The sequence below is a fragment of the Schistocerca gregaria genome, chromosome 4, assembly GCF_023897955.1.
Source record: "Schistocerca gregaria isolate iqSchGreg1 chromosome 4, iqSchGreg1.2, whole genome shotgun sequence".
Lineage (NCBI taxonomy): Eukaryota > Metazoa > Arthropoda > Insecta > Orthoptera > Acrididae > Schistocerca > Schistocerca gregaria.
Genome location: NC_064923.1, coordinates 306,536,259 through 306,557,490, shown reverse-complemented (window position 1 = coordinate 306,557,490; position 21,232 = coordinate 306,536,259). Strand labels below are relative to the sequence as shown.

General features: G+C 44.3%; 1 protein-coding gene across 2 annotated transcripts in view; it reads right to left on the bottom strand.

Annotated features, from left to right (window-relative positions):
* Window positions 1-1,576: 1,576 nt before the first annotated feature.
* The window catches only part of LOC126266779 (zwei Ig domain protein zig-8-like), a 171,836-nt gene continuing 152,180 nt past the window's right edge, over window positions 1,577-21,232 (bottom strand). The window contains exons 5-6 of one of the 2 annotated variants that reach the window (XM_049971318.1): window positions 20,480-20,648; window positions 1,577-5,189 (exon numbers count right to left, since the gene is read on the bottom strand). In XM_049971318.1, coding sequence (XP_049827275.1) covers window positions 5,077-5,189; window positions 20,480-20,648 — 282 coding nt within the window. In that variant the 3' untranslated portion in view covers window positions 1,577-5,076. Of the gene's footprint in view, window positions 5,190-20,470; window positions 20,649-21,232 lie in introns of both variants that reach the window. The other variant, XM_049971317.1, reaches the window with a different exon arrangement.

The window sequence follows — 21,232 nt, the reverse complement described above, 5'->3', positions numbered from 1 at the left end:
AATGCGTTCACTATGCCGTTTCTAGTAGCTTACCCGTCCTCCAATTTTCCTATTCATTATCAAAGCTACTACTGCTTTACCCCTATTAGATTTTGTGTTTATATCACTGTATTCACTTGACCAAAAGTCTTGTACCTCCTGCCACCGAACTTCACTAATTCCCACTATATCTAACTTTAACCTATCCATTTCCCTTTTTAAATTTTCTAACCTACCTGCCCGATTTAGGGATCTGACATTCCACGCTCCGATCCACAGGATGCCAGTTTTCTTTCTCCTGATAACGACGTACTCTTGAGTAGTCCCCGCCCGGAGATCCGAATGGGGGACTATTTTACCTCCGGAATATTTTACCCAAGAGGACGCCATCATCATTTAATCATACAGTAAAGCTGCATGCCCTCGGGAAAAATTACGGCTCTTGTTTCCCCTTGCTTTCAGCCGTTCGCAGTACCAGCACAGCAAGGCCGTTTTGGTCAATGTTACAAGGCCAGATCAGTCAATCATCCAGACTGTTGCCCCTGCAATTACTGAAAAGATTGCTGCCCCTCTTCAGGAACCACACGTTTGTCTGGCCTCTCAACAGGTACCCCTCCTTTGTGGTTTCACCTACGGTATGGCCATCTGTATCGCTGAGGCACCCAAGCCTCCCCACCAACGGCAATGTGGTGGTGGTGGTGGTGGTTGTTGGGATGTTTAAGGGGGACTAAACAGCTAAGGTCATCAGTCCCCCAAACGGCAAGGTCCATGGTTCATGGGGGGGGGGGGCTGTGTAATTAGAAATCACTAATGAGGTTAGTTTCGTTTGTTTACCATGGCTCGTGATGAGCAGCCAACTGCGTAGCGAAATGTTTACGTGTACACACGTGGAAGAGATCGCCAGCACCGTTAGTGTGAATTCCTATTAACTATCCCACTCACCAAAACTACAATTGAACATCCAAACTCTACTTCCAAAATGACCGAGGTGCTGGCAAATGAGCAGTTTGACTGAGCAGCACAACAATAGGTAAAAAAATATTGAAAACAGACCAATGTGGATGAGTGTTCATTACAGTTTGTGACTATTTTGTTGTTGAAAAAGCGTTTCATGAAATAAGACACATGAATGTTTACCTGGTACTTTTGGTCCTCATTATATGCATGCCTCTCCCAGCCTTAGTTATGCAACGTGGAGCTGAAAAGCGCTGAGCGTGAAACGTATGTTCTCGACACACGGTCGTTAAATTTTCAGATCCATGTGCCTGAGTGTGTAGCTGTGTGAAAGCTCTGTTTTGAAGACCGCAGTATTATTTGTATCCCCCCCCCCCTTCCCCCGCAGTTGGCACGCCGTAATGATGCCACCATATGTATTAAAAATGTGGGCTACATTGGAAATTTGTCCTTTGCCTTTAATTACTAAAGTGCTATGTCACAGTTCGAAGCTCTGCTGCACACATAATCTATTTGATAGTTTCATCAATTGATTGCATTGTATGGTGCTATACACAATGATACGGTGGTACATTGCGTTCATTGTTGGGATCAGGAAAAGGTTATAAGTTCGAAAGGTCAAGCACGTAAGAAACTGAAAGGGAACAATGAAACTGTTTATTTTATTTTAAAATATTGCAAATTATTTATGAAGGACCAAACTTACTAAGAGTTAAAGGATATTTACAGTCATTAATAGGTTGTATTCTCTGTCAAACATCTTCGAAGCATTTTTCCTTCGACCGGCGTAAAAGAGATACTCACCTACGACAAGAGAAAACATATATATCTTCTGCAAAATTTAACACACCAATGGGCACCGGTCACTTATTTTCGAACGTAAAAATTACAAGTATTTACTCATAATAACTTCAATATTGGACAATAGAATAATATCTACAAGAAAATTGTTGATGTGGACGTTTACAAAAATATCACTTTGAGAAATAGTCATAGACAAATCTTTTGTCGTATTTTATCGTGAAAATAAATTATCTCTCTGTATTTTACATTCAATATTCTTCAAAATAAGGCCTTATACCTGTTAATTTTTGTAGTTCTTTTGTCAGTCGGAAGCCAGACATCACACTTGAAGTATTTATTCTGAGTTACGTGAAGTATTGTCAAAAGCTTAGCAACTAACAACTTTGGATCTGTATCACGCAATTCAAATACACAATTATCAGTATGTTTTTACACACATCAAAATTTAGAGAGATCAGAATGAAGTGTAATTATAGTTTCTGGACTGGTAATTTAATAATAAATGGACGAGAGACTTAGTTTGCTAAATCCAAATACTTGCACTGGAAAGCACTTTTACCCGCACCTTGCTGTTTATAAACTCGATGTAAAATCGGTATATGGTCGACGCATTTATTTAACATCCACTGCGTGCATAATACAATGTCATTCACAATAACGTTATGGTGTATATAAGATCTTCATCAGGTACTGAGATCGTTTCCACCATAGCAGAAAGGACTACAGTATGAAAAAATCGAAAGAAAAAAAAAGCATTTACACAAGAGTAGATGTGTCTAGCCTGTAAAGAATGTGGAAGTTACATGAGGGGTTGTATCAATCTGACGTACAAGGTATGTTCTGGCAGCTACTAACGAATTATTTCGGTGACTCATCCAAGTTGATTAGCTTTAAGTAATGGTTCCAATGTGGATTGGAGAAAATTATAACTGACAATTACTGATAATAGTCGTTAAATGCGGACTCGGAGTGAAATATGAATGAAAATGAATCATAACAATGTTACCAGGTGTAACAAAATAACTGGTGGAAATATGATCAAGTGATCTCATCTTTCCACTACGTCACACAACGGATCGAGTGTATTCGAACATGTCGCAGAAATCAGATTAAGGCCAACATACGGAGTATGTTACAACATGTTATGCATACAGCGTACCTAGAATAAAACTGATGCAAAAAATTATATCAACACTGCGAGACAGTGCAATTAAAACAGCGAAGAATGCATTAGAAAACACTCCGAACTAAGACGTAAAACCAGAAAATAATACTCAAAGTCAATGTGGCCGGCAGTGCAGCCCGTCAATAACGAAACGTCGGTTAATTGTTCAATTCGAAGTTAAAACATCGTCGTTAAACAAAATTTTCAGAACGGTCTTTTATCTCCATCGACATAAATTTTCTGTTGTATATGAGTGAAAACGTTGAGACAAATGTGAAGCTGTCTGTTTCTGAAGGTGATTTCTAAATGAAGCAATATGTGGACATATGCATATCTATAATTTTCTTCCGATGCGGCCCTTTTCAGCCCATCCAGAACCGTGGACTCACAGAACCAGCAGCATTTCGACCCCAAAAATTCTTCATGAGCGTGATTAACAGCCGTTGTATCATGTTTGACGTGCTGTTTTGGGAGTAATGATATATTGCCCACTTCTGATGCAATGTGGTGGCCGTAGCAGCTACGACGTAACATGAATTATTATGTAAGAGAAGAGAGACCTATGGGAGCTGTATTTGAGGTACAGAGCTGTAGTGTTTTGTTGCCGACACTGCTCATACTGAGTTGCGCCAATTTTCAAATTCAGGTTTCATTTATGACGCAGAATGGTAATTTCCTTAGGATGCAGTCTTACGTTCTTCTGTCTGGTACTTGTTTTTTAGTTCAGCCACTCCAAAGACTTCATAATCTACGGGATATCAACCACTCAACACTTCTTACCATATGACAAATTTCAATAGCTAATATGCATTCCTCTGTAAAAGAGGCAACCGTTTTAAGTACGTTGTAAAGACAGCGTGCGTTATTTACCAGATTTGCTATTACGTAACTGTATGAATAATAGCTTTTGTTGGAATGAAAGCAACACTGTAAGTTCATTTTTCATGTTGTTGGCAGAATCATCAGCGAGGACATTACTGTCAACCGTATTATTTCAGTAAATTCTGACGAAAATGGCTCCGTCAGATGCGACTCGTTTGTCACTATGAATAGCGAAGAATTGTTTATGAAATAACGGTAATGACGTATTAAAAAGATTCGACTGTAATGAATTTCACATAACACAAGGGGTAAGAAGTCAGGAGACCTTGCCTGTTCTTGTCAGGGTTTTTGGTCTCTGGAAGACTGAGTTCTGAGAATATGAAAAACGCAATTGAGAAAAACTGTGGCAAGGCCATTTGTCCTTCTACAGAACCAAGGAAATACTGCCACATTCGTACTCGGAAGAAGCTCTCACATAGTTCAATTAGATTTTAAGCTGTTGACACAATCAAAACCAAAGAACTAGATATTTTGACCATGTAACTAGAGGAGAAAAATACAATAAGACTGATATTGGAGGATAACGTTATAGGCTAAAGATCAGTAGAAGATGATGAACATTGTGGATAGGGTATCTGAGAGAGCAGTTCGGATGAATTTTCTTAAAGCTGTTTGAATTCACAAAGTCGAAAACAAGACTGGCCATAATGACGGCCAAACTTTGAAGAGGCAAGGCCTCTTTATAAGAAGAACGTTTAAATTCCAGGTACTTACTGTTTTCAATGGCTCCTCCTATAGAGCCATTCACTCTTACATTTGCTGCTTCCTGAGTGACTAGGCAGCTTAGGAATGAAGCGGCTATGACGATAACACAAACACGCGGGTAGTGAAATTTGTAGTAACATGCGGTATGCACAAATCTATTGCATAGAATTGCGACCTTTATTCTTAAAATGAAAACTGCTGAATTACTCCAATCATGTAGGCCAGTGCACTACGGTCTGTATACCGGTCATCTCGAAAGTGTAAGTGATCGGGTGGGAGTGGCTGATGCAATGTGGGTGATCATCTCGTTCGATACCTCGGTTTAGAAGTGTCCGTCGAAAGCCAACCCGGAGCACAAATGACACTGAAGAATTAACAGGGCGCGACTGGAACGCCAGTCCCGGTGCTGTCCGATGAAGAGTAAAGTTTAGCGATTCATCAGAGCAGAGATCACACTTTCCAGAGTTAGGCGTTGATATCACATGCTGAGGATGCTTCGTCGAGGAGTCACCGATCGGCCGCGCCGGTGGTGAAGGTACGGCGACACCAGCAGGGCTGCCAACCGCAGGGAGGGCGAGGCGCCCTCATCAGCAGCAGTGGTCGGCGAAGGCGGCGGTGGCGGCGGCGAGCAGCAGCAGCTCCACCACGGGATGCGTTAGCCGGCGCTGGCCCGCGTGTTGCATAGCTGCCGGGCGCTCGCCTGCAACGAGACGAGCGGCCGCTCCGTGAAACAGCGGGCGGGACTCACCTGCCACCTCTGACCGTGGATCGGTTTCTTTCCACGCCGGTGTCCAATCTTGAAAGAATTTCGAGCGCTGACTGGGTTATTAAGTACACAGAATGAGATTTTCGCTCTGCAGCGGAGTGTGTCAACAATGAAAAAGCTCCTGTAAAAATTGTACAGTATGACATTCCAAAAAGAAATCAAACAAAAAATGGTTCAAATGGCTCTGAGCACTATGGGACTTAACATCTGAGGTCATCAGTTCCCTATAACTTAGAACTACTTAAACCTAACTAACCTAAGGACATCACACACATCCATGTCCGAGGCAGGATTCGAACCTGCGACCATAGCAGTCGCGCGGTTCCGGACTAAAGCGCCTAGAATGACTCGTCCACCGAGGCCGGCAAGGAAGCAAACCATTTGCAACCTGCCACTGCGGATCCAAAGTACTCACGACGATAGGTGGCTGAAAATGGATTTCCTGTACGACAAAATACACTCCTGGAAATGGAGAAAAGAACACATTGACACCGGTGTGTCAGACCCACCATACTTGCGCAGGACACTGCGAGAGCGCTGTACAAGCAATGATCACACGCACGGCACAGCGGACACACCAGGAACCGCGGTGTTGGCCGTCGAATGGCGCTAGCTGCGCAGCATTTGTGCACCGCCGCCGTCAGTGACAGCCAGTTTGCCGTGGCATACGGAGCTCCATCGCAGTCTTAACACGGGTAGCATGCCGCGACAGCGTGGACGTGAACCGTATGTATAGTTGACGGACTTTGAGCGAGGGCGTATAGTGGGCATGCGGGAGGCTGGGTGGACGTACCGCCGAATTGCTCAACACGTGGGGCGTGAGGTCTCCACAGTACATCGATGTTGTCGCCAGTGGTCGGCGGAAGGTGCACGTGCCCGTCGACCTGGGACCGGACCGCAGCGACGTACGGATGCACGCCAAGACCGTAGGATCCTACGTAGTGCGGTAGGGGACCGCACCGCCACTTCGCAGCAAATTAGGGACACTGTTGCTCCTGGGGTATCGGCGAGGACCATTCACAACCGTCTCCATGAAGCTGGGCTACGGTCCCGCACACTTTTAGGCCGTCTTCCGCTCATGCCCCAACATCGTGCAGTCCGTCTCCAGTGGTGTCGCGACAGGCGTGAATGGAGGGACAAATGGAGACGTGTCGTCTTCAGCGATGAGAGTCGCTTCTGACTTGGTGCCAATGATGGTCGTATGCGTGTTTGGCGCCGTGCAGGTGAGCGCCACAATCAGGACTGCATACGACCGAGGCACACAGGGCCAACACCCGGCATCATGGTGTGGGGAGCGATCTCCTACACTGGCCGTACACCTCTGGTGATCGTCGAGGGGACACTGAATAGTGCACGGTACATCCAAACCGTCATCGAACCCATCGTTCTACCATTCCTAGACCGGCAAGGGAACTTGCTGTTCCAACAGGACAATGCACGTCCGTATGTATCCCGTGCCACCCAACGTGCTCTAGAAGGTGTAAGTCAACTACCCTGGCCAGCAAGATCTCCGGATCTGTCCCCCATTGAGCATGTTTGGGACTGGATGAAGCGTCGTCTCACGCGGTCTGCACGTCCAGCACTAACGCTGGTCCAACTGAGGCGCCAGGTGGAAATGGCATGGCAAGCCGTTCCACAGGACTACATCCAGCATCTCTACGATCGTCTCCATGGGAGAATAGCAGCCTCCATTGCTCGAAAGGTTGATATACACTGTACTAGTGCCGACATTGTGCATGCTCTGTTGCCTGTGTCTATGTGCCTGTGGTTCTGTCAGTGTGATCATGTGATGTATCTGACCCCAGGAATGTGTCAATAAAGTTTCCCCTTCCTGGGACAATGAATTCACGGTGTTCTTATTACAATTTCCAGGAGTGTAGAACTGAAAGTAAAAATAATGCTGCATTCCTTCTGAGCCCCAACTCTTACACCTGATGGTGGCAACGTAGCACCTGATACCGTACCCGCGCCTACTGCTAATCGCCGTTTCAATACGCACTGTCTCAAATATTACTCTTCATAAAATCCGTATCACAGTGTAAGGTCACTGAGGTTGTAGTTTCTTGCAATCTCAAAAGAGACCTTCCACTCCAACCCACATTTTCTGTTATATGTTAAGCTAGGATGAGAGAAAGTTACTTCAGAACAACCATAAGAACCTTTCTTCCGGAAACAGAAATTGTGTAACTTCAGATTTCCGCTACCATTACATGTGCCTACTAAAATTTCATGAACATCGGACAAATATATTTCAAATTATATAGTTTTAAGGTGAACAGTTCTGAGCGAAAATGTCCAAAATCGGACAATGTTTTTTGCAATCTGAAATTTAAAAAAAAGAAATAAAACATTGAATTATAAAACCGAATTGCTCCACATAGCCGAACGCAGAAAATATTGGTACAACTCATTTTGCGATAGGCTTATTGGTTCACAAGCAATTATAGCCTAAACTCGAGTCTCCATCGTAAAAAAATCCGATTGTAGTACTAGTGCTACTCATTCCATTCCCTGTTCCACTCGGAGCCCGGATTTTTCTTATGTTTTGTTCTCGATAGTCGCGCGAGATGTACGTTAGTGGCAATATGGTAGTTTTGCAGTCTATAGTAGATGCGTCCTCCCCCCATGAACCATGGACCTTGCCGTTGGTGGGGAGGCTTGCGTGCCTCAGCGATACAGATGGCCGTACCGTAGGTGCAACCACAACGGAGGGGTATCTGTTGAGAGGCCAGACAAACGTGTGGTTCCTGAAGAGGGGCAGCAGCCTTTTCAGTAGTTGCAGGGGCAACAGTCTGGATGATTGACTGATCTGGCCTTGCAACATTAACCAAAACGGCCTTGCTGTGCTGGTACTGCGAACGGCTGAAAGCAAGGGGAAACTACAGCCGTAATTTTTCCCGAGAACATGCAGCTTTACTGTATGATTAAATGATGATGGCATCCTCTTGGGTAAAATATTCCGGAGGTAAAATAGTCCCCCATTCGGATCTCCGGGCGGGGACTACTCAGGAGGATGTCGTTATCAGGAGAAAGAAAACTGGCGTTCTACGGATCGGAGCGTGGAATGTTAGATCCCTTAATCGGGCAGGTAGGTTAGAAAATTTAAAAAGGGAAATGGATAGGTTAAAGTTAGATATAGTGGGAATTAGTGAAGTTCGGTGGCAGGAGGAACAAGACTTCTGGTCAGGTGACTACAGGGTTATAAACACAAAATCAAATAGGGGTAATGCAGGAGTAGGTTTAATAATGAATAGGAAAATAGGAATGCGGGTAAGCTACTACAAACAGCATAGTGAACGCATTATTGTGGCCAAGATAGATACGAAGCCCACACCTACTACAGTAGTACAAGTTTATATGCCAACTAGCTCTGCAGATGATGAAGAAATTGAAGAAATGTACGATGAAATAAAAGAAATTGTTCAGATAGTGAAGGGAGACGAAAATTTAATAGTAATGGATGACTGGAATTCGAGTGTAGGAAAAGGGAGAGAAGGAAACATAGTAGGTGAATATGGATTGGGGCTAAGAAATGAAAGAGGAAGCCGCCTAGTAGAATTTTGCACAGAGCACAACTTAATCATAGCTAACACTTGGTTTAAGAATCATGAAAGAAGGTTGTATACGTGGAAGAACCCTGGAGATACTAAAAGGTATCAGATAGATTATATAATGGTAAGACAGAGATTTAGGAACCAGGTTTTAAGTTGTAAGACATTTCCAGGGGCAGATGTGGACTCTGACCACAATCTATTGGTTATGACCTGTAGATTAAAACTGAAGAAACTGCAAAAATGTGGGAAATTAAGGAGATGGGACCTGGATAAACTGAAAGAACCAGAGGTTGTACAGAGTTTCAAAGAGAGCATAAGGGAACAATTTACAGGAATAGGGGAAAGAAATACAGTAGAAGAAGAATGGGTAGCTCTGAGGGATGTAGTAGTGAAGGCAGCAGAGGATAAAGTAGGTACAAAGACGAGGGCTGCTAGAAATCCTTGGGTAACAGAAGAAATATTGAATTTAATTGATGAAAGGAGAAAATATAAAAATGCAGTAAATGAAGCAGGCAAAAAGGAATACAAACATCTCAAAAATGAGATCGACAGGAAGTGCAAAATGGCTAAACAGGGATGGCTAGAGGACAAATGTAAGGATGTAGAAGCTTATCTCACTAGGGGTAAGATAGATACTGCCTACAGGAAAATTAAAGAGACCTTTGGAGAGAAGAGAACCACGTGTATGAATATCAAGAGCTCAGATGGCAGCCCAGTTCTAAGCAAAGAATGGAAAGCAGAAAGGTGGAAGGAGTATATAGAAGGTTTATACAAGGGCGATGTACTTGAGGACAATATTATGGAAATAGAAGAGGATGTAGATGAAGACGAAATGGGAGATACGATACTGCGTGAAGAGTTTGACAGAGCACTGAAAGATCTGAGTCGAAACAAGGCCCCCGGAGTAGACAACATTCCATTAGAACTACTGACGGCCTTGGGAGAGCCAGTCATGACAAAACTCTACCAGCTGGTGAGCAAGATGTATGAGACAGGCGAAATACCCTCAGAATTAAAGAAGAATATAATAATTCCAATCCCAAAGAAAGCAGGTGCTGACAGATGTGAAAATTACCGAACTATCAGTTTAATAAGCCACGGCTGCAAAATACTAACGCGAATTCTTTACAGACGAATGGAAAAACTGGTAGATGCAGACCTCGGGGAGGATCAGTTTGGATTCCGTCGAAATGTTGGAACACGTGAGGCAATACTGACCTTACGACTTATCTTAGAAGAAAGATTAAGGAAAGGCAAACCTACGTTTCTAGCATTTGTAGACTTAGAGAAAGCTTTTGACAATGTTGACTGGAATACTCTCTTTCAAATTCTAAAGGTGGCAGGGGTAAAATACAGGGAGCGAAAGGCTATTTATAATTTGTACAGAAACCAGATGGCAGTAATAAGAGTCGAGGGGCATGAAAGGGAAGCAGTGGTTGGGAAAGGAGTGAGACAGGGTTGTAGCCTCTCCCCGATGTTATTCAATCTGTATATTGAGCAAGCAGTAAAGGAAACAAAAGAAAAATTTGGAGTAGGTATTAAAATTCATGGAGACGAAGTAAAAACTTTGAGGTTCGCCGATGACATTGTAATTCTGTCAGAGACAGCAAAGGACTTGGAAGAGCAGTTGAACGGAATGGACAGTGTCTTGAAAGGAGGATATAAGATGAACATTAACAAAAGCAAAACGAGGATAATGGAATGTAGTCAAATTAAATCGGGTGATGGTGAGGGAATTAGATTAGGAAATGAGACACTTAAAGTAGTAAAGGAGTTTTGCTATTTAGGAAGTAAAATAACTGATGATGGTCGAAGTAGAGAGGATATAAAATGTAGACTGGCAAATGGCAAGGAAAGCGTTTCTGAAGAAGAGAAATTTGTTAACATCGAATATAGATTTATGTATCAGGAAGTCGTTTCTGAAAGTATTTGTTTGGAGTGTAGCCATGTATGGAAGTGAAACATGGACGATAACTAGTTTGGACAAGAAGAGAATAGAAGCTTTCGAAATGTGGTGCTACAGAAGAATACTGAAGATAAGGTGGATAGATCACGTAACTAATGAGGAGGTATTGAATAGGATTGGGGAGAAGAGAAGTTTGTGGCACAACTTGACTAGAAGAAGGGATCGGTTGGTAGGACATGTTTTGAGGCATCAAGGGATCACAAATTTAGCGTTGGAGGGCAGCGTGGAGGGTAAAAATCGTAGAGGGAGACCGAGAGATGAGTACACTAAGCAGATTCAGAAGGATGTAGGTTGCAATAGGTACTGGGAGATGAAGCAGCTTGCACAGGATAGAGTAGCATGGAGAGCTGCATCAAACCAGTCTCAGGACTGAAGACAACAACACAACAAGTAGATGCGTATTCTCCAAATTTTCTCAGTAGCGTGTGATATTTCTGGCTCTAGTAGACATCATATCTAGTTACCAGATACTTTCCTCAGAGCACTAGAGATTGCAGCATTATGCCTAAGACGGAATCAGTAGAGTGACGTATCCGCCTTTCTCGTGGGAGATACCCCCAGAATTTTAGTCTATCAATGTAATTGGCTGATACGCCCGGACGCTGCGCACACTGATTCTAACTTTATTTCATTATGCTGTTATTAACGATGCATTAAACTTTCTTAAGATTCTGATATAAGTATCTCTAAATAATAAGTTATTGCTTACTTATATCTAAGGTCAGAACTTCATTATAACCAAAAGTAAAACCTAACGAAAAGACATACGGTTTCTCGGAACATTACCGGATCAGATCTCAAGAGGTATTCATAGTGGACAGACATGTTGTCTGCTGCGATAAGTCAGATCTAAACTGTGTGCAGAAATAATGCGCTCAGAACAGTGAGAATAAATAACATGTATTAAGTCAATGGTGTTGTAAGCTGATGTTTTGAAAATGTTCATGTATTCCGATGGCAAAAGTCATGGGGTACCTCCTAATATGGTTTTGGACCTCTTTTTGCCCGGCGTAGTGCAGCAACTCGACTTGTCGTGGACTCCACGAGTCGTTCGAAGTTCTCAGCAGAAAGATTGAGCTGTCCATAATTGCGCAAGTGTTGTCAGTACATGATTTTATACAGGAACTGGCCTCTCGATTATGTTCCATTATTCTTCGAAGGAAATTCATGTCGGACGATCAGGGTGGCCAAATATTTCGCCTGAATTGTCAGGAAGGTTCTTCAAACCAATCGCGAACAATTGTGTCCTGTGACATGACATCGTTCTTTAGTCCACGAATGAAAGCAAATGTTATCCAAGAAGCCGAACATAACAACTGACAGCCACTAATTCGTTCAGTTGGATCCCAGTCCATTCCATGTAAACACAGTTCACACCAGGATGGAGCCACCTCCAGTTGCACAGTGCCTTCTTGACAACTTAGGTCTAACGCTCCGTGAGGCCTGTGCAACACTCGAACACTACTATCAGCTCTTACCAATTGAAATCGGGACTTCTCCGACGAGACCACGGTGTTCCAGTCGACTGGAGTCCAACCGTTAGGGTCACGAGCTCAGGAGAGGCATTGCTGACCATGTCGTGCTTTAGCAAAGGCACCCGTGTCGGTCACCTGCTGCTATATCTCATTAACGACAGAATTCGCCACACTGTCATAACGGATAAGTTCGCCGTAAGTCCCACATTCATTTCTGCGGCTGTTTCATGCTGTGTTGCTTGTCTATTAGCACTGACAACTCTGCGCAAACGACGCTGCTCTGGTCGTTAAGTGAAGGCCATCTGGCAGTGCGTTATCCATGGTGTGAAGCTATGCCCAGAATCTGGTATTCTGGGCACATCCGTGACACAGTGGGACTCAGAATACTAAATTCCTTACAGATATTCGAAATGGAAAGTGTCAATTATTGAAAGCAGGGATAATGTTTGCAAATTGCAGTTCTTCGTTTATCGCTAAAATATATACGAAAAGACGTCAGCGAACTATACTCATGCTCATAAATTAAGGATAATGCTGATACGTGGTGAAACAACGCTCTGCTGGGCGGTTTGCGGGTTTAAATCACCTCGGGGTATGACCATGTGGCGCACTTTACCTGTGGTCGTCGCACAGTGGCGCTGGCAGCAGAACACATATGCAGAGGTGTGCTGGTGCATGTCAGAGTACGGTGCAGCGAGTAAGTGTGCAGACGTTTTTAGACGTGCAAATGGTGACCGTGTGTTGAAAATGGCTCAAAGAACACATTTGATGAAGTTATGAGGGGTAGAATACTAAGGCGACTGGAGGCTGGTCAAACACAGCAGGTCGTAGCATGGGCCCTCCGTGTGCCACAAAATGTGATCTCAAGATTATGGCAACGATTCCAGCAGACAGGAAGCGTGTCCAGGCGCTACAATACGGGACGTCCACAGTGTACAACACCACAATAAGACGGATATCTCACCATCAGTACCCGCAGATGACCACGGATTACTGCAGGTAACCTTGCTCAGGTCTTTACAGCAGCCACTGGAACAGTTGTCTCCAGACACACAGTCTGCAGACGACGTAACAGACTTGGTTTATTCTTCCGGAGACCAGGAAGTAGTATTCCACTGACCCCTGGTCACAGGAGAGCCCGTAAAGCCTGGTCAAGAGCACAGTATAGGGTCATTGGAACAGTGGTCCCATATTATGTTCACGAAGGAGTCAAAATATAGTCTGAACAGTGATTCTCACCGGGTTTTCATCTGGCATGAACCAGGAACCAGATATCAACCACTTAATGGGACCTGTATGGAAGTCGTGGTTAGATGGTGTGGGGTGGGATTTTGATTGGTGCACGTACAACCCTGCATGTCTTTGACAGAGGAGCTGTAACAGGTCAGGTGTATCGGGACGTCATTTTGCACCAGTATGTTCGCTTTTTCAAGGGTGCAGTGGGTCCCACCTTCCTCCTGATGGATGACTACGCACGGCGCCACCGAGCCGCCATCGTGGAGGGGTACCACGAAACAGAAGATATCAGGTGAATTGAGTGGCCTGCCTGTTCTCCAGACCTAAACCCCATCGAGGACGTCTGGAATGCTGTCGGTCGGCATACTGCTGCACGTCTTCAAACCCCTACGACACTTCAAGAGCTTCGACAGGCACTGGTGCAAGAATGGGAGGCTATACCCCAGCATCTGCTCGACCTTCTGATCCAGAGTATGCCAACCCGTTGTGCAACCTGTGTACTAGTGTATGGTGATCAATCCCATTTTGATGTCAGGGTACATGCGCAGGAAACAGCGGCCTTTTTGTAGCATATGTGTTTCGGGACGGTTTTCTCAACTTATCACCAATACAGTGGACTTACAGATCTGTGTCGTGTTTGTTCCTTAAGTGCCTATGCTATCAGCGCCACGTTCGTGTAGTGCCACGTTGTGTGGCACCACATTCTGCAATTCTCCTTAATTTATAAGCATGAGTGTACTTCATTACATAACATCAGTTCCTCACTAACGGTTTATTACAGCATCAGCAACAGATGTACGATCGAAGTGCAGCTGTCTACCCAGACGACGACTTCAGAATGGAGGTTGGTCAAGTCATTATAACTATGCATTTCACTTAGGGTGGTGAAAGCAACTAGGCACCTCGCGAGTTCGTGAACAACGAACCCAAGTAATTGGAGAAACAAGTTCTACATTTCACGTGTTGCCGCAAGATATCATGTTGTTCTTGCAGTATGTACTAGAAGTCTATTTCTTTCTTGTCATCGGTGCGATGCAAATAATACGTCGCCATCCCGTTTATGCAGTTTACTGCGTTTGTTCTGGAAGTGGGGAAAGTATACTTTTTTCGGGAACAGTAAGTCGTCAGCTTTGATCGCATTGTGCGCCGTACGCAGTAAAAGCGCCAGCATTTTCGTCTTTAGAAGCCAACAGACAACTTCCGTGCAACACACCAAACGGTGCTTGTCGGAGTCGACGACCGCGCATTGGAGCGATATCGGCGTGTCGACCAGAGTGCAGTAGTTGATGCTTCGGGAATTTGCCGTTCACCATTACATACCACAATGCATGTACCTCTGTAGGGAGAGAAGGAAGATGGACCGTTCTCCATATTCTCTGGCACTGCGTCGCCAGGTACTTCTGTTCGGCCACATTGCCAGATTGTTGCTGAAGTAAGCTTCGATATATTTCTTTCATTTTGGGCAGCCTGGTCTGCGGCAAACTTTCCTGAACGTAACTGTAATCGGCGACGAACTCCCGAAGGTGTGCGAGCCGTGATGTGGCCTAAATCGTCTGGTGGACGTCGTAGGCTGGCAGACTGGTAAAACAGGAAAGGCGGCGAACTGTGACGGAATTAACACCAGACTTTAACGCTGGGCAGAGCACAAGTGTGTCTGGGCATACAATGCTGGATGAACCTCCGCAGCTGACGACCCATGCATATGCACAATGTTAATACCACACATCTGAGACTGAAAAGTGCACGTGACCACCGGCGCTGAACGTTAGGAAAGTGGCAAGAGCTGAATGGTTCGATGAAGCCCGATACCATTTTCATCGTGCCGATGGGAGGGCTAGAATCCGTCGTCTTCCAGGGAAATATTTCCTGGACACCCGTACAGAGACAGGATGGTGGCAGCTCCATTATGCTCTGGGGAACTTTCGCGAGGACAGCCATGAATCCAGTGGAGCTCGTGCAAAGCACCATGACGGCGAAGGAGTATCGTACACTGGCTGCTGTTCACTTACACCCTTTCATGACGATCATGGTTCCCTACAGCAGTGGCACTTTTCAACCTGATAATGCGTCGTGTCACAAGTCCAGAAGTCTGATGGAGTGGTTCGAGGAACACATTTAGACAGAGTCCATTTTCAGAGAACCACTCAATAATTCCTTGTGTAAGACGTGTATATTTCTGTTGTCTATTGTCAATTTACAATTTATGAAAGATGTTTATATTTTATTAACAGGATTAACTAGGAATAATTAATATTTGTCATGTGGAAAATAATTGTGGTAACAGGGAATGTCTGCACCAAAGTATTGTTGACAAGAGAGACCGCAAATTGATATAATTTTAAAAAGGCTGGGAGAGATCGCGAATGGATACATTTTAAGAAAAGAGCGGGAAAGACCGCGCATTGATACATTTTGTAATGGTAACAGGGATTGTCTGAACCAGAAAGCATTGTTGGCAGGAGAGACTGCACTTTGGCGTTCGTAGGATGTCAGTAGTAAGCGAGATGTGGAGCGAGTTGGTAGCAGGTCTGAAGCGAGAGGTTGAGAGGAGCAGTGTGCCTGCCAGCCACCAGCTATGATTAACAAGAGAGTATAAACGGATGTACAGAGACATCAACTAACTATTATCATAAGAGGAACTAATATTATTGAATTATTTTCTTTGCGAAACTCAAGACTACTGAAGGTATGTTTGCGCAATGCTAGTTGTAAGATTATTGTAAAAAGTAAGTCCCATTTGAACATTTGTAAAATCATTACATTACCAACAGTAATCTACATCTACATTTATACTCGGCAAGCCACCCAACGGTGAGTGGCATTACTGATTATAATCCATCCCAAAAACCATCAACGTAAAACTTCGCAAAAATTTTGTTGTCAAGAAAAAGTGTAACTATGAATTACGTAACTTCAGTTAAATGAATTAAAGAATAACGTCAGCTTTGCTATTAAAGAATAACGTCAGCTGTGGTAATAAATACAGCCACTTATTATGACAGCCCATCAGCAGTTAATAGACTATAGTAAACCAGAGTAAGTTTATTCATGTCGCAGTTCGATGGCGATCCAGTAACAGTAAGAAGGGTAAGGAACAGTTTTGGGTTATTGCAGATAACGACTTAGGACCACGACGACGACACATTCTACGTTTCGTCGAAACAACCAGCAAATCACTTTTAATAAGCAGCAATTAAATTTGTATGCGAAGATTGAGAAAGAGAATAAATTTCAATGGGAAGATTTCATTTGATATTATTAAGCAAGAGATAGAAATCCTAAGGGAAGGATACATAGGTTATTGTGAAAGGGAAGGTTATCATTAACAAAGGAGGTATAGAGGAGACGGGAAGGTTTCACTTGAAAAGAATTGTTTACCTACTCTTCTGTTGATTTCTCTGTTATGGGATTTATTATTGCGCTAGTATCGTCTGCAATAGTACCAATTTTGCTAGCTGAATGTTCACTGGAAGGTAATTCACACATATAAGGAATAGGAGTGCACCCAAAAGTGAATCATTTGGGACTCCATCCTTTTTTTACCTTTCCGACATTGTCTGAATTATTCAGCACAACTATTTTATTGTTAAGTGTGATTAGAACCGCCTGCGTATAAAACGATTATTTCCCTAAAAGAGATTATCATGATCTATGCAATCAAAAACCACAAAACATACCAACTGGCGATATACTATTATTTAAGGCTTGTAATATTTAATGCATTAATGTATAAAAAGCATTCTCATTCGAGCAACCCTACTGGAATCCAAACTGTGTGTGATGAGTAAATTGATTCCACTAGGGTGTGAGACTACTCTTAGTACAATATTTCTTGAATATTTTGAAAAAAGATGTCAGATTGCTTAAGTCTGTCTTGTCACATTTCAGTTTCTGCACTGTTGTGCCATGGGTTTGTTTCTCCATGCGTGGCTAGAAACAGTGTTTCAACACAATAAATGAGCTTCCAACCCATATAAATGTCACTTCCAACAAAATGTTTTCACAGTCCGGCACCGTCTGCAAGACGAGAGGACTACGCCAGGCAACAGAGCAATGTGGGGCAGCCTCTACGAGAATGGGCTCCTGCCAGTGCCGACCAACTTCCTTTTCCAAATTCGCGTCCCACGACTTGGCTCCAGTGCACTGGTGGCCTGCCTCGTGGCTTATTCCGAGAATGCCAGACTCCTGCGAGATGGCGACTAGGACACCACAGCCGCTCGTCCTTCTCTGCCGTTGTGGACGTCTTTCAGCTACGGACCTTAGCTCACACGGCTAGTTCCACATCCAGAGGCTGTCATCCCCTGCAGGTGTTTCGGCAAGATTTCGTATCGTTGACTCCTTCAGTGAGCCACTGGGGCACGCATTGTTGAGTGGGGTTCCGGTGTCAGCGTTCCCGGGTACAGACGACACGGCCAGCTTTCTGGGCTGGCCATTGCGGCCGAGCGGTTCTAGGCGCTGGTGCTACGGTCGCAGGTTCCTGCCTCGGGCATGGAAGCGTGTGATGTCCTTAGGTTAGCAAACCCGCCCTGTTGGTCGTGCGGTCTAACGCACGACTTCCCAGGCGGGAAGGAGCGCCTGGTCCCCGGCACGAATCCGCCAGAGACTGAGCGAGGTGGCGCAGTGGTTAGACACTGGACTCGCATTCGGGAGGACGACGGTTCAATCCCTCGTCCGGCCATCCTGATTTAGGTTTTCCGTGATTTCCCTAAAATCACTCCAGGCAAATGCCGGGATGGTTCCTCTGAAACGGCACGGCCGACTTCCTTCCCCATCCTTCCCTATTCCGATCAGACCGATGACCACGCTGTCTAGTCTCCTTCCCCAAAACAACGAACCAACCAACGAATCCGCCCGGCGAATTTGTGTCGAGGTCCGGTGAACCGGCCAGTCTGTGGATGGTTTTCAGGCGGTGTTCCATCTGCCTCGGCGAATGCGGGCTCGTTCCCCTCATTCCGCCTCAGTCACACTATGCCGGCGATTTATGCGCAATCAAATTCTCCACGTACGCGTACACCACCATTACTCTACCACGCAAACATAGGGGTTACACTCGTCTGGTGTGCGACGTTCCATGGGGGGCCCACCGGGGGCCGAACCGCACAATAACCCTGGGTTCGGTGTGAGGCGGCGGAGGGGTGAAGTGAACTGCGGTAGTCGTCGTGGGATTGTGGACCACTGCGGCTGCGCCGGGGACGGAGCCTTTCCGCCGTTTTTAGGTCCCCGGTTAACATACAATACAACACATACAATCGGTTACTTAGGTTTAAGTAGTCCTAAGTCTAGGGGACTGATTTCCTTAGGTGTTAAGTTCCATAGTGCTCAGAAACATTTGAACCAGCTTTCTGGACCGCCAGCGGGCCGCTTCAGTGCACATTGAGCCATCCATACTGTGCACGTAAAAGAGGCGCCTTAAGTGTAGTAGCACATGGTTCAATAAGAAGCTTAACTTTCTTATTTGTTAGACCTGCCCACGGCCTGTACCTCGCCACGACCCATTGACGCTACCCACCAGAAAGGGTCTCGTCCTCTGGGCGCGTTTCGGAACACACCTGCAGGGTGCCAGCCTCGCTGCCAGGAAACACCAACCCCTATTTACGGGAACTGTGTAGCGTCCGCGTAGATATCTCGCACCGTATATCTCCGGAATCCTACCATGAACTTGTTGAATCTATACCACATAGAATCGCTACTGTATTGCGTTTCAAAGATGTACCAGCCCTCTGTTAACAAAACGGTCTATGTACCTTTGCTCATCACTGTATTTCTGATCGAAAGAATGAAGAAAGCAACTAGGAAGTGCAAGACATAGCGTTTCGTCGACAATGGCCTCATTAGATTTGGACCATAAATCTAAACTATACCAACATCGGTCACATCCCTTGCAAAAGAACTATTTAGGCATTTTCCTTTTGCGATTTCAAGATACTGCTAAGAACCTAAGCATGGCCGGATGTGAATACCGTGTACCTTCGTGCTGAATAAGAGACCCGTGTCTGGACAAGTATTCCACGTCGCTCTTTTTTTTGGTTAAAGAAGCACTTTAGAACACGAGTCAATCACTAAGAACTGATTTTAACTTAATCGAACAAAGACAGAAGTAGACAGACTGATTCAGAGTGGAAAAAATGAAAATGTTCCTGAAATTACTCACCAAAAAGGCATATAATCATTACATAACTGATGTGAAAGGTGGAATTTGTCTTACATTATAACGTATGTTTTGTATGTTAACATACTCTCACTAGCTGAACCAGGCCTCGTCTGAAAAAATTACATTTTGAGGATGCAAATGGTCGGACTACTTCAAAATTAAAAATCAGTGGCCTTACTGAATGAAGGCAGAGGGTCTCGGTACTTAAGCTCATCCACGGCAAGAAATATACGAATAAAAGATGCAGATCACTTTTCATATAATTCTGATAAGAAATACTAATATTTGATAACATTCTGATACGAACATCTTTTAATTTTCATTTGTAAAGCTATAAATTGCTGATACTTTCAAGGACTTTTCTGCATGCTGTCTTGACCAATGCGGCCGATGTTTACACTCGTTTCTATTATTTTACTCGTGATGTCCGTTCTATTTGGATTGGGCTGCCGCGAAAAGCAGAATATACGACTTTGGACCAGTTTTATTTTGAATTGTAATGAATTTGCAATGAATTTGTTGACGTTAAAGTAGTGTAGTAAGCAATGGGAAAATGGCAAGAAACTGCAATGCAGGAACATAAATAATGTAGAACCGTCAGAGGCGAAGATAGCCCCAGTTTGATAACGGCTGTTGATATGAAACTGAGAAAATTTTTTATGTGGCTATAGAGGATCACATTGCATGGAAGTGGATTGCGAAAAACTAGAAAAGAAAAATCTGAACGGTAATAGAAGGTCTAGGTGGAACTGTAACAGAAAGATGTGATGAAACCCTTTTCATGCAAGTTTTGTCTACTTACAGTGTGGTGGGTTGAAACGGGTTGAACGTACCAGACTCACCGTTGAGCACGTGCACGGCGACGCTCTTGGTGTTGGCGTTGGAGGGGCTGCACGTGTAGGTCCCAGAGTCTGGTGCGTCTGCACGCTGTATGAGCAGGTAGCTCGTCGTGAAGTCGCCCTTCTCCGTGATGACGGAGACCCCACCGCGTTCCGAGTCATAGTTGATCTCCTGCGACACGAGGCACAAGTCAGTAGTTACAAAAGGATCTGTGTAACGCTCCACATTCAATATCTAACCGAACCACCGAGGTAATGCTTTTCTCTGTTGATACATACCAAGAAGATATATAGTTTTTAATGATCTCCCAAGAACTAGTAATACCATTATGGATTGCACAGCTGCAACAATAGTAATACAGCGGGAAAATTGTTCCTAATGGAATGTATTTCTCTGCTGCTAGTTTGTCATCAGGTTGAGTAGCACACACAAGCATAACGTAGATTTCTAGATATGTTCTTAGAGATGTTGTGCAATAAATGTCTTTTTCCCGAAGAAAGAAGAATGACCTCTCATGGCATGTACCTATCCAGTATTCGTTTGCAGAAAGTCCCTTTCAGCGGAACTTTATACATAACCCGAGCAAAATACATCAACGAAGGCATACAACGATGAAACACCGAAGGGACATACAAATTGTGCTTATAGAAATTTGAATTTTCTTCGTAGTGACGTTTGTTGGATTCTGTCTCGAGTTCTACAGCTGACGTTCGTTTGACGATTATTCTGACGTTTCGCCAGCACGAGTGGCTAGG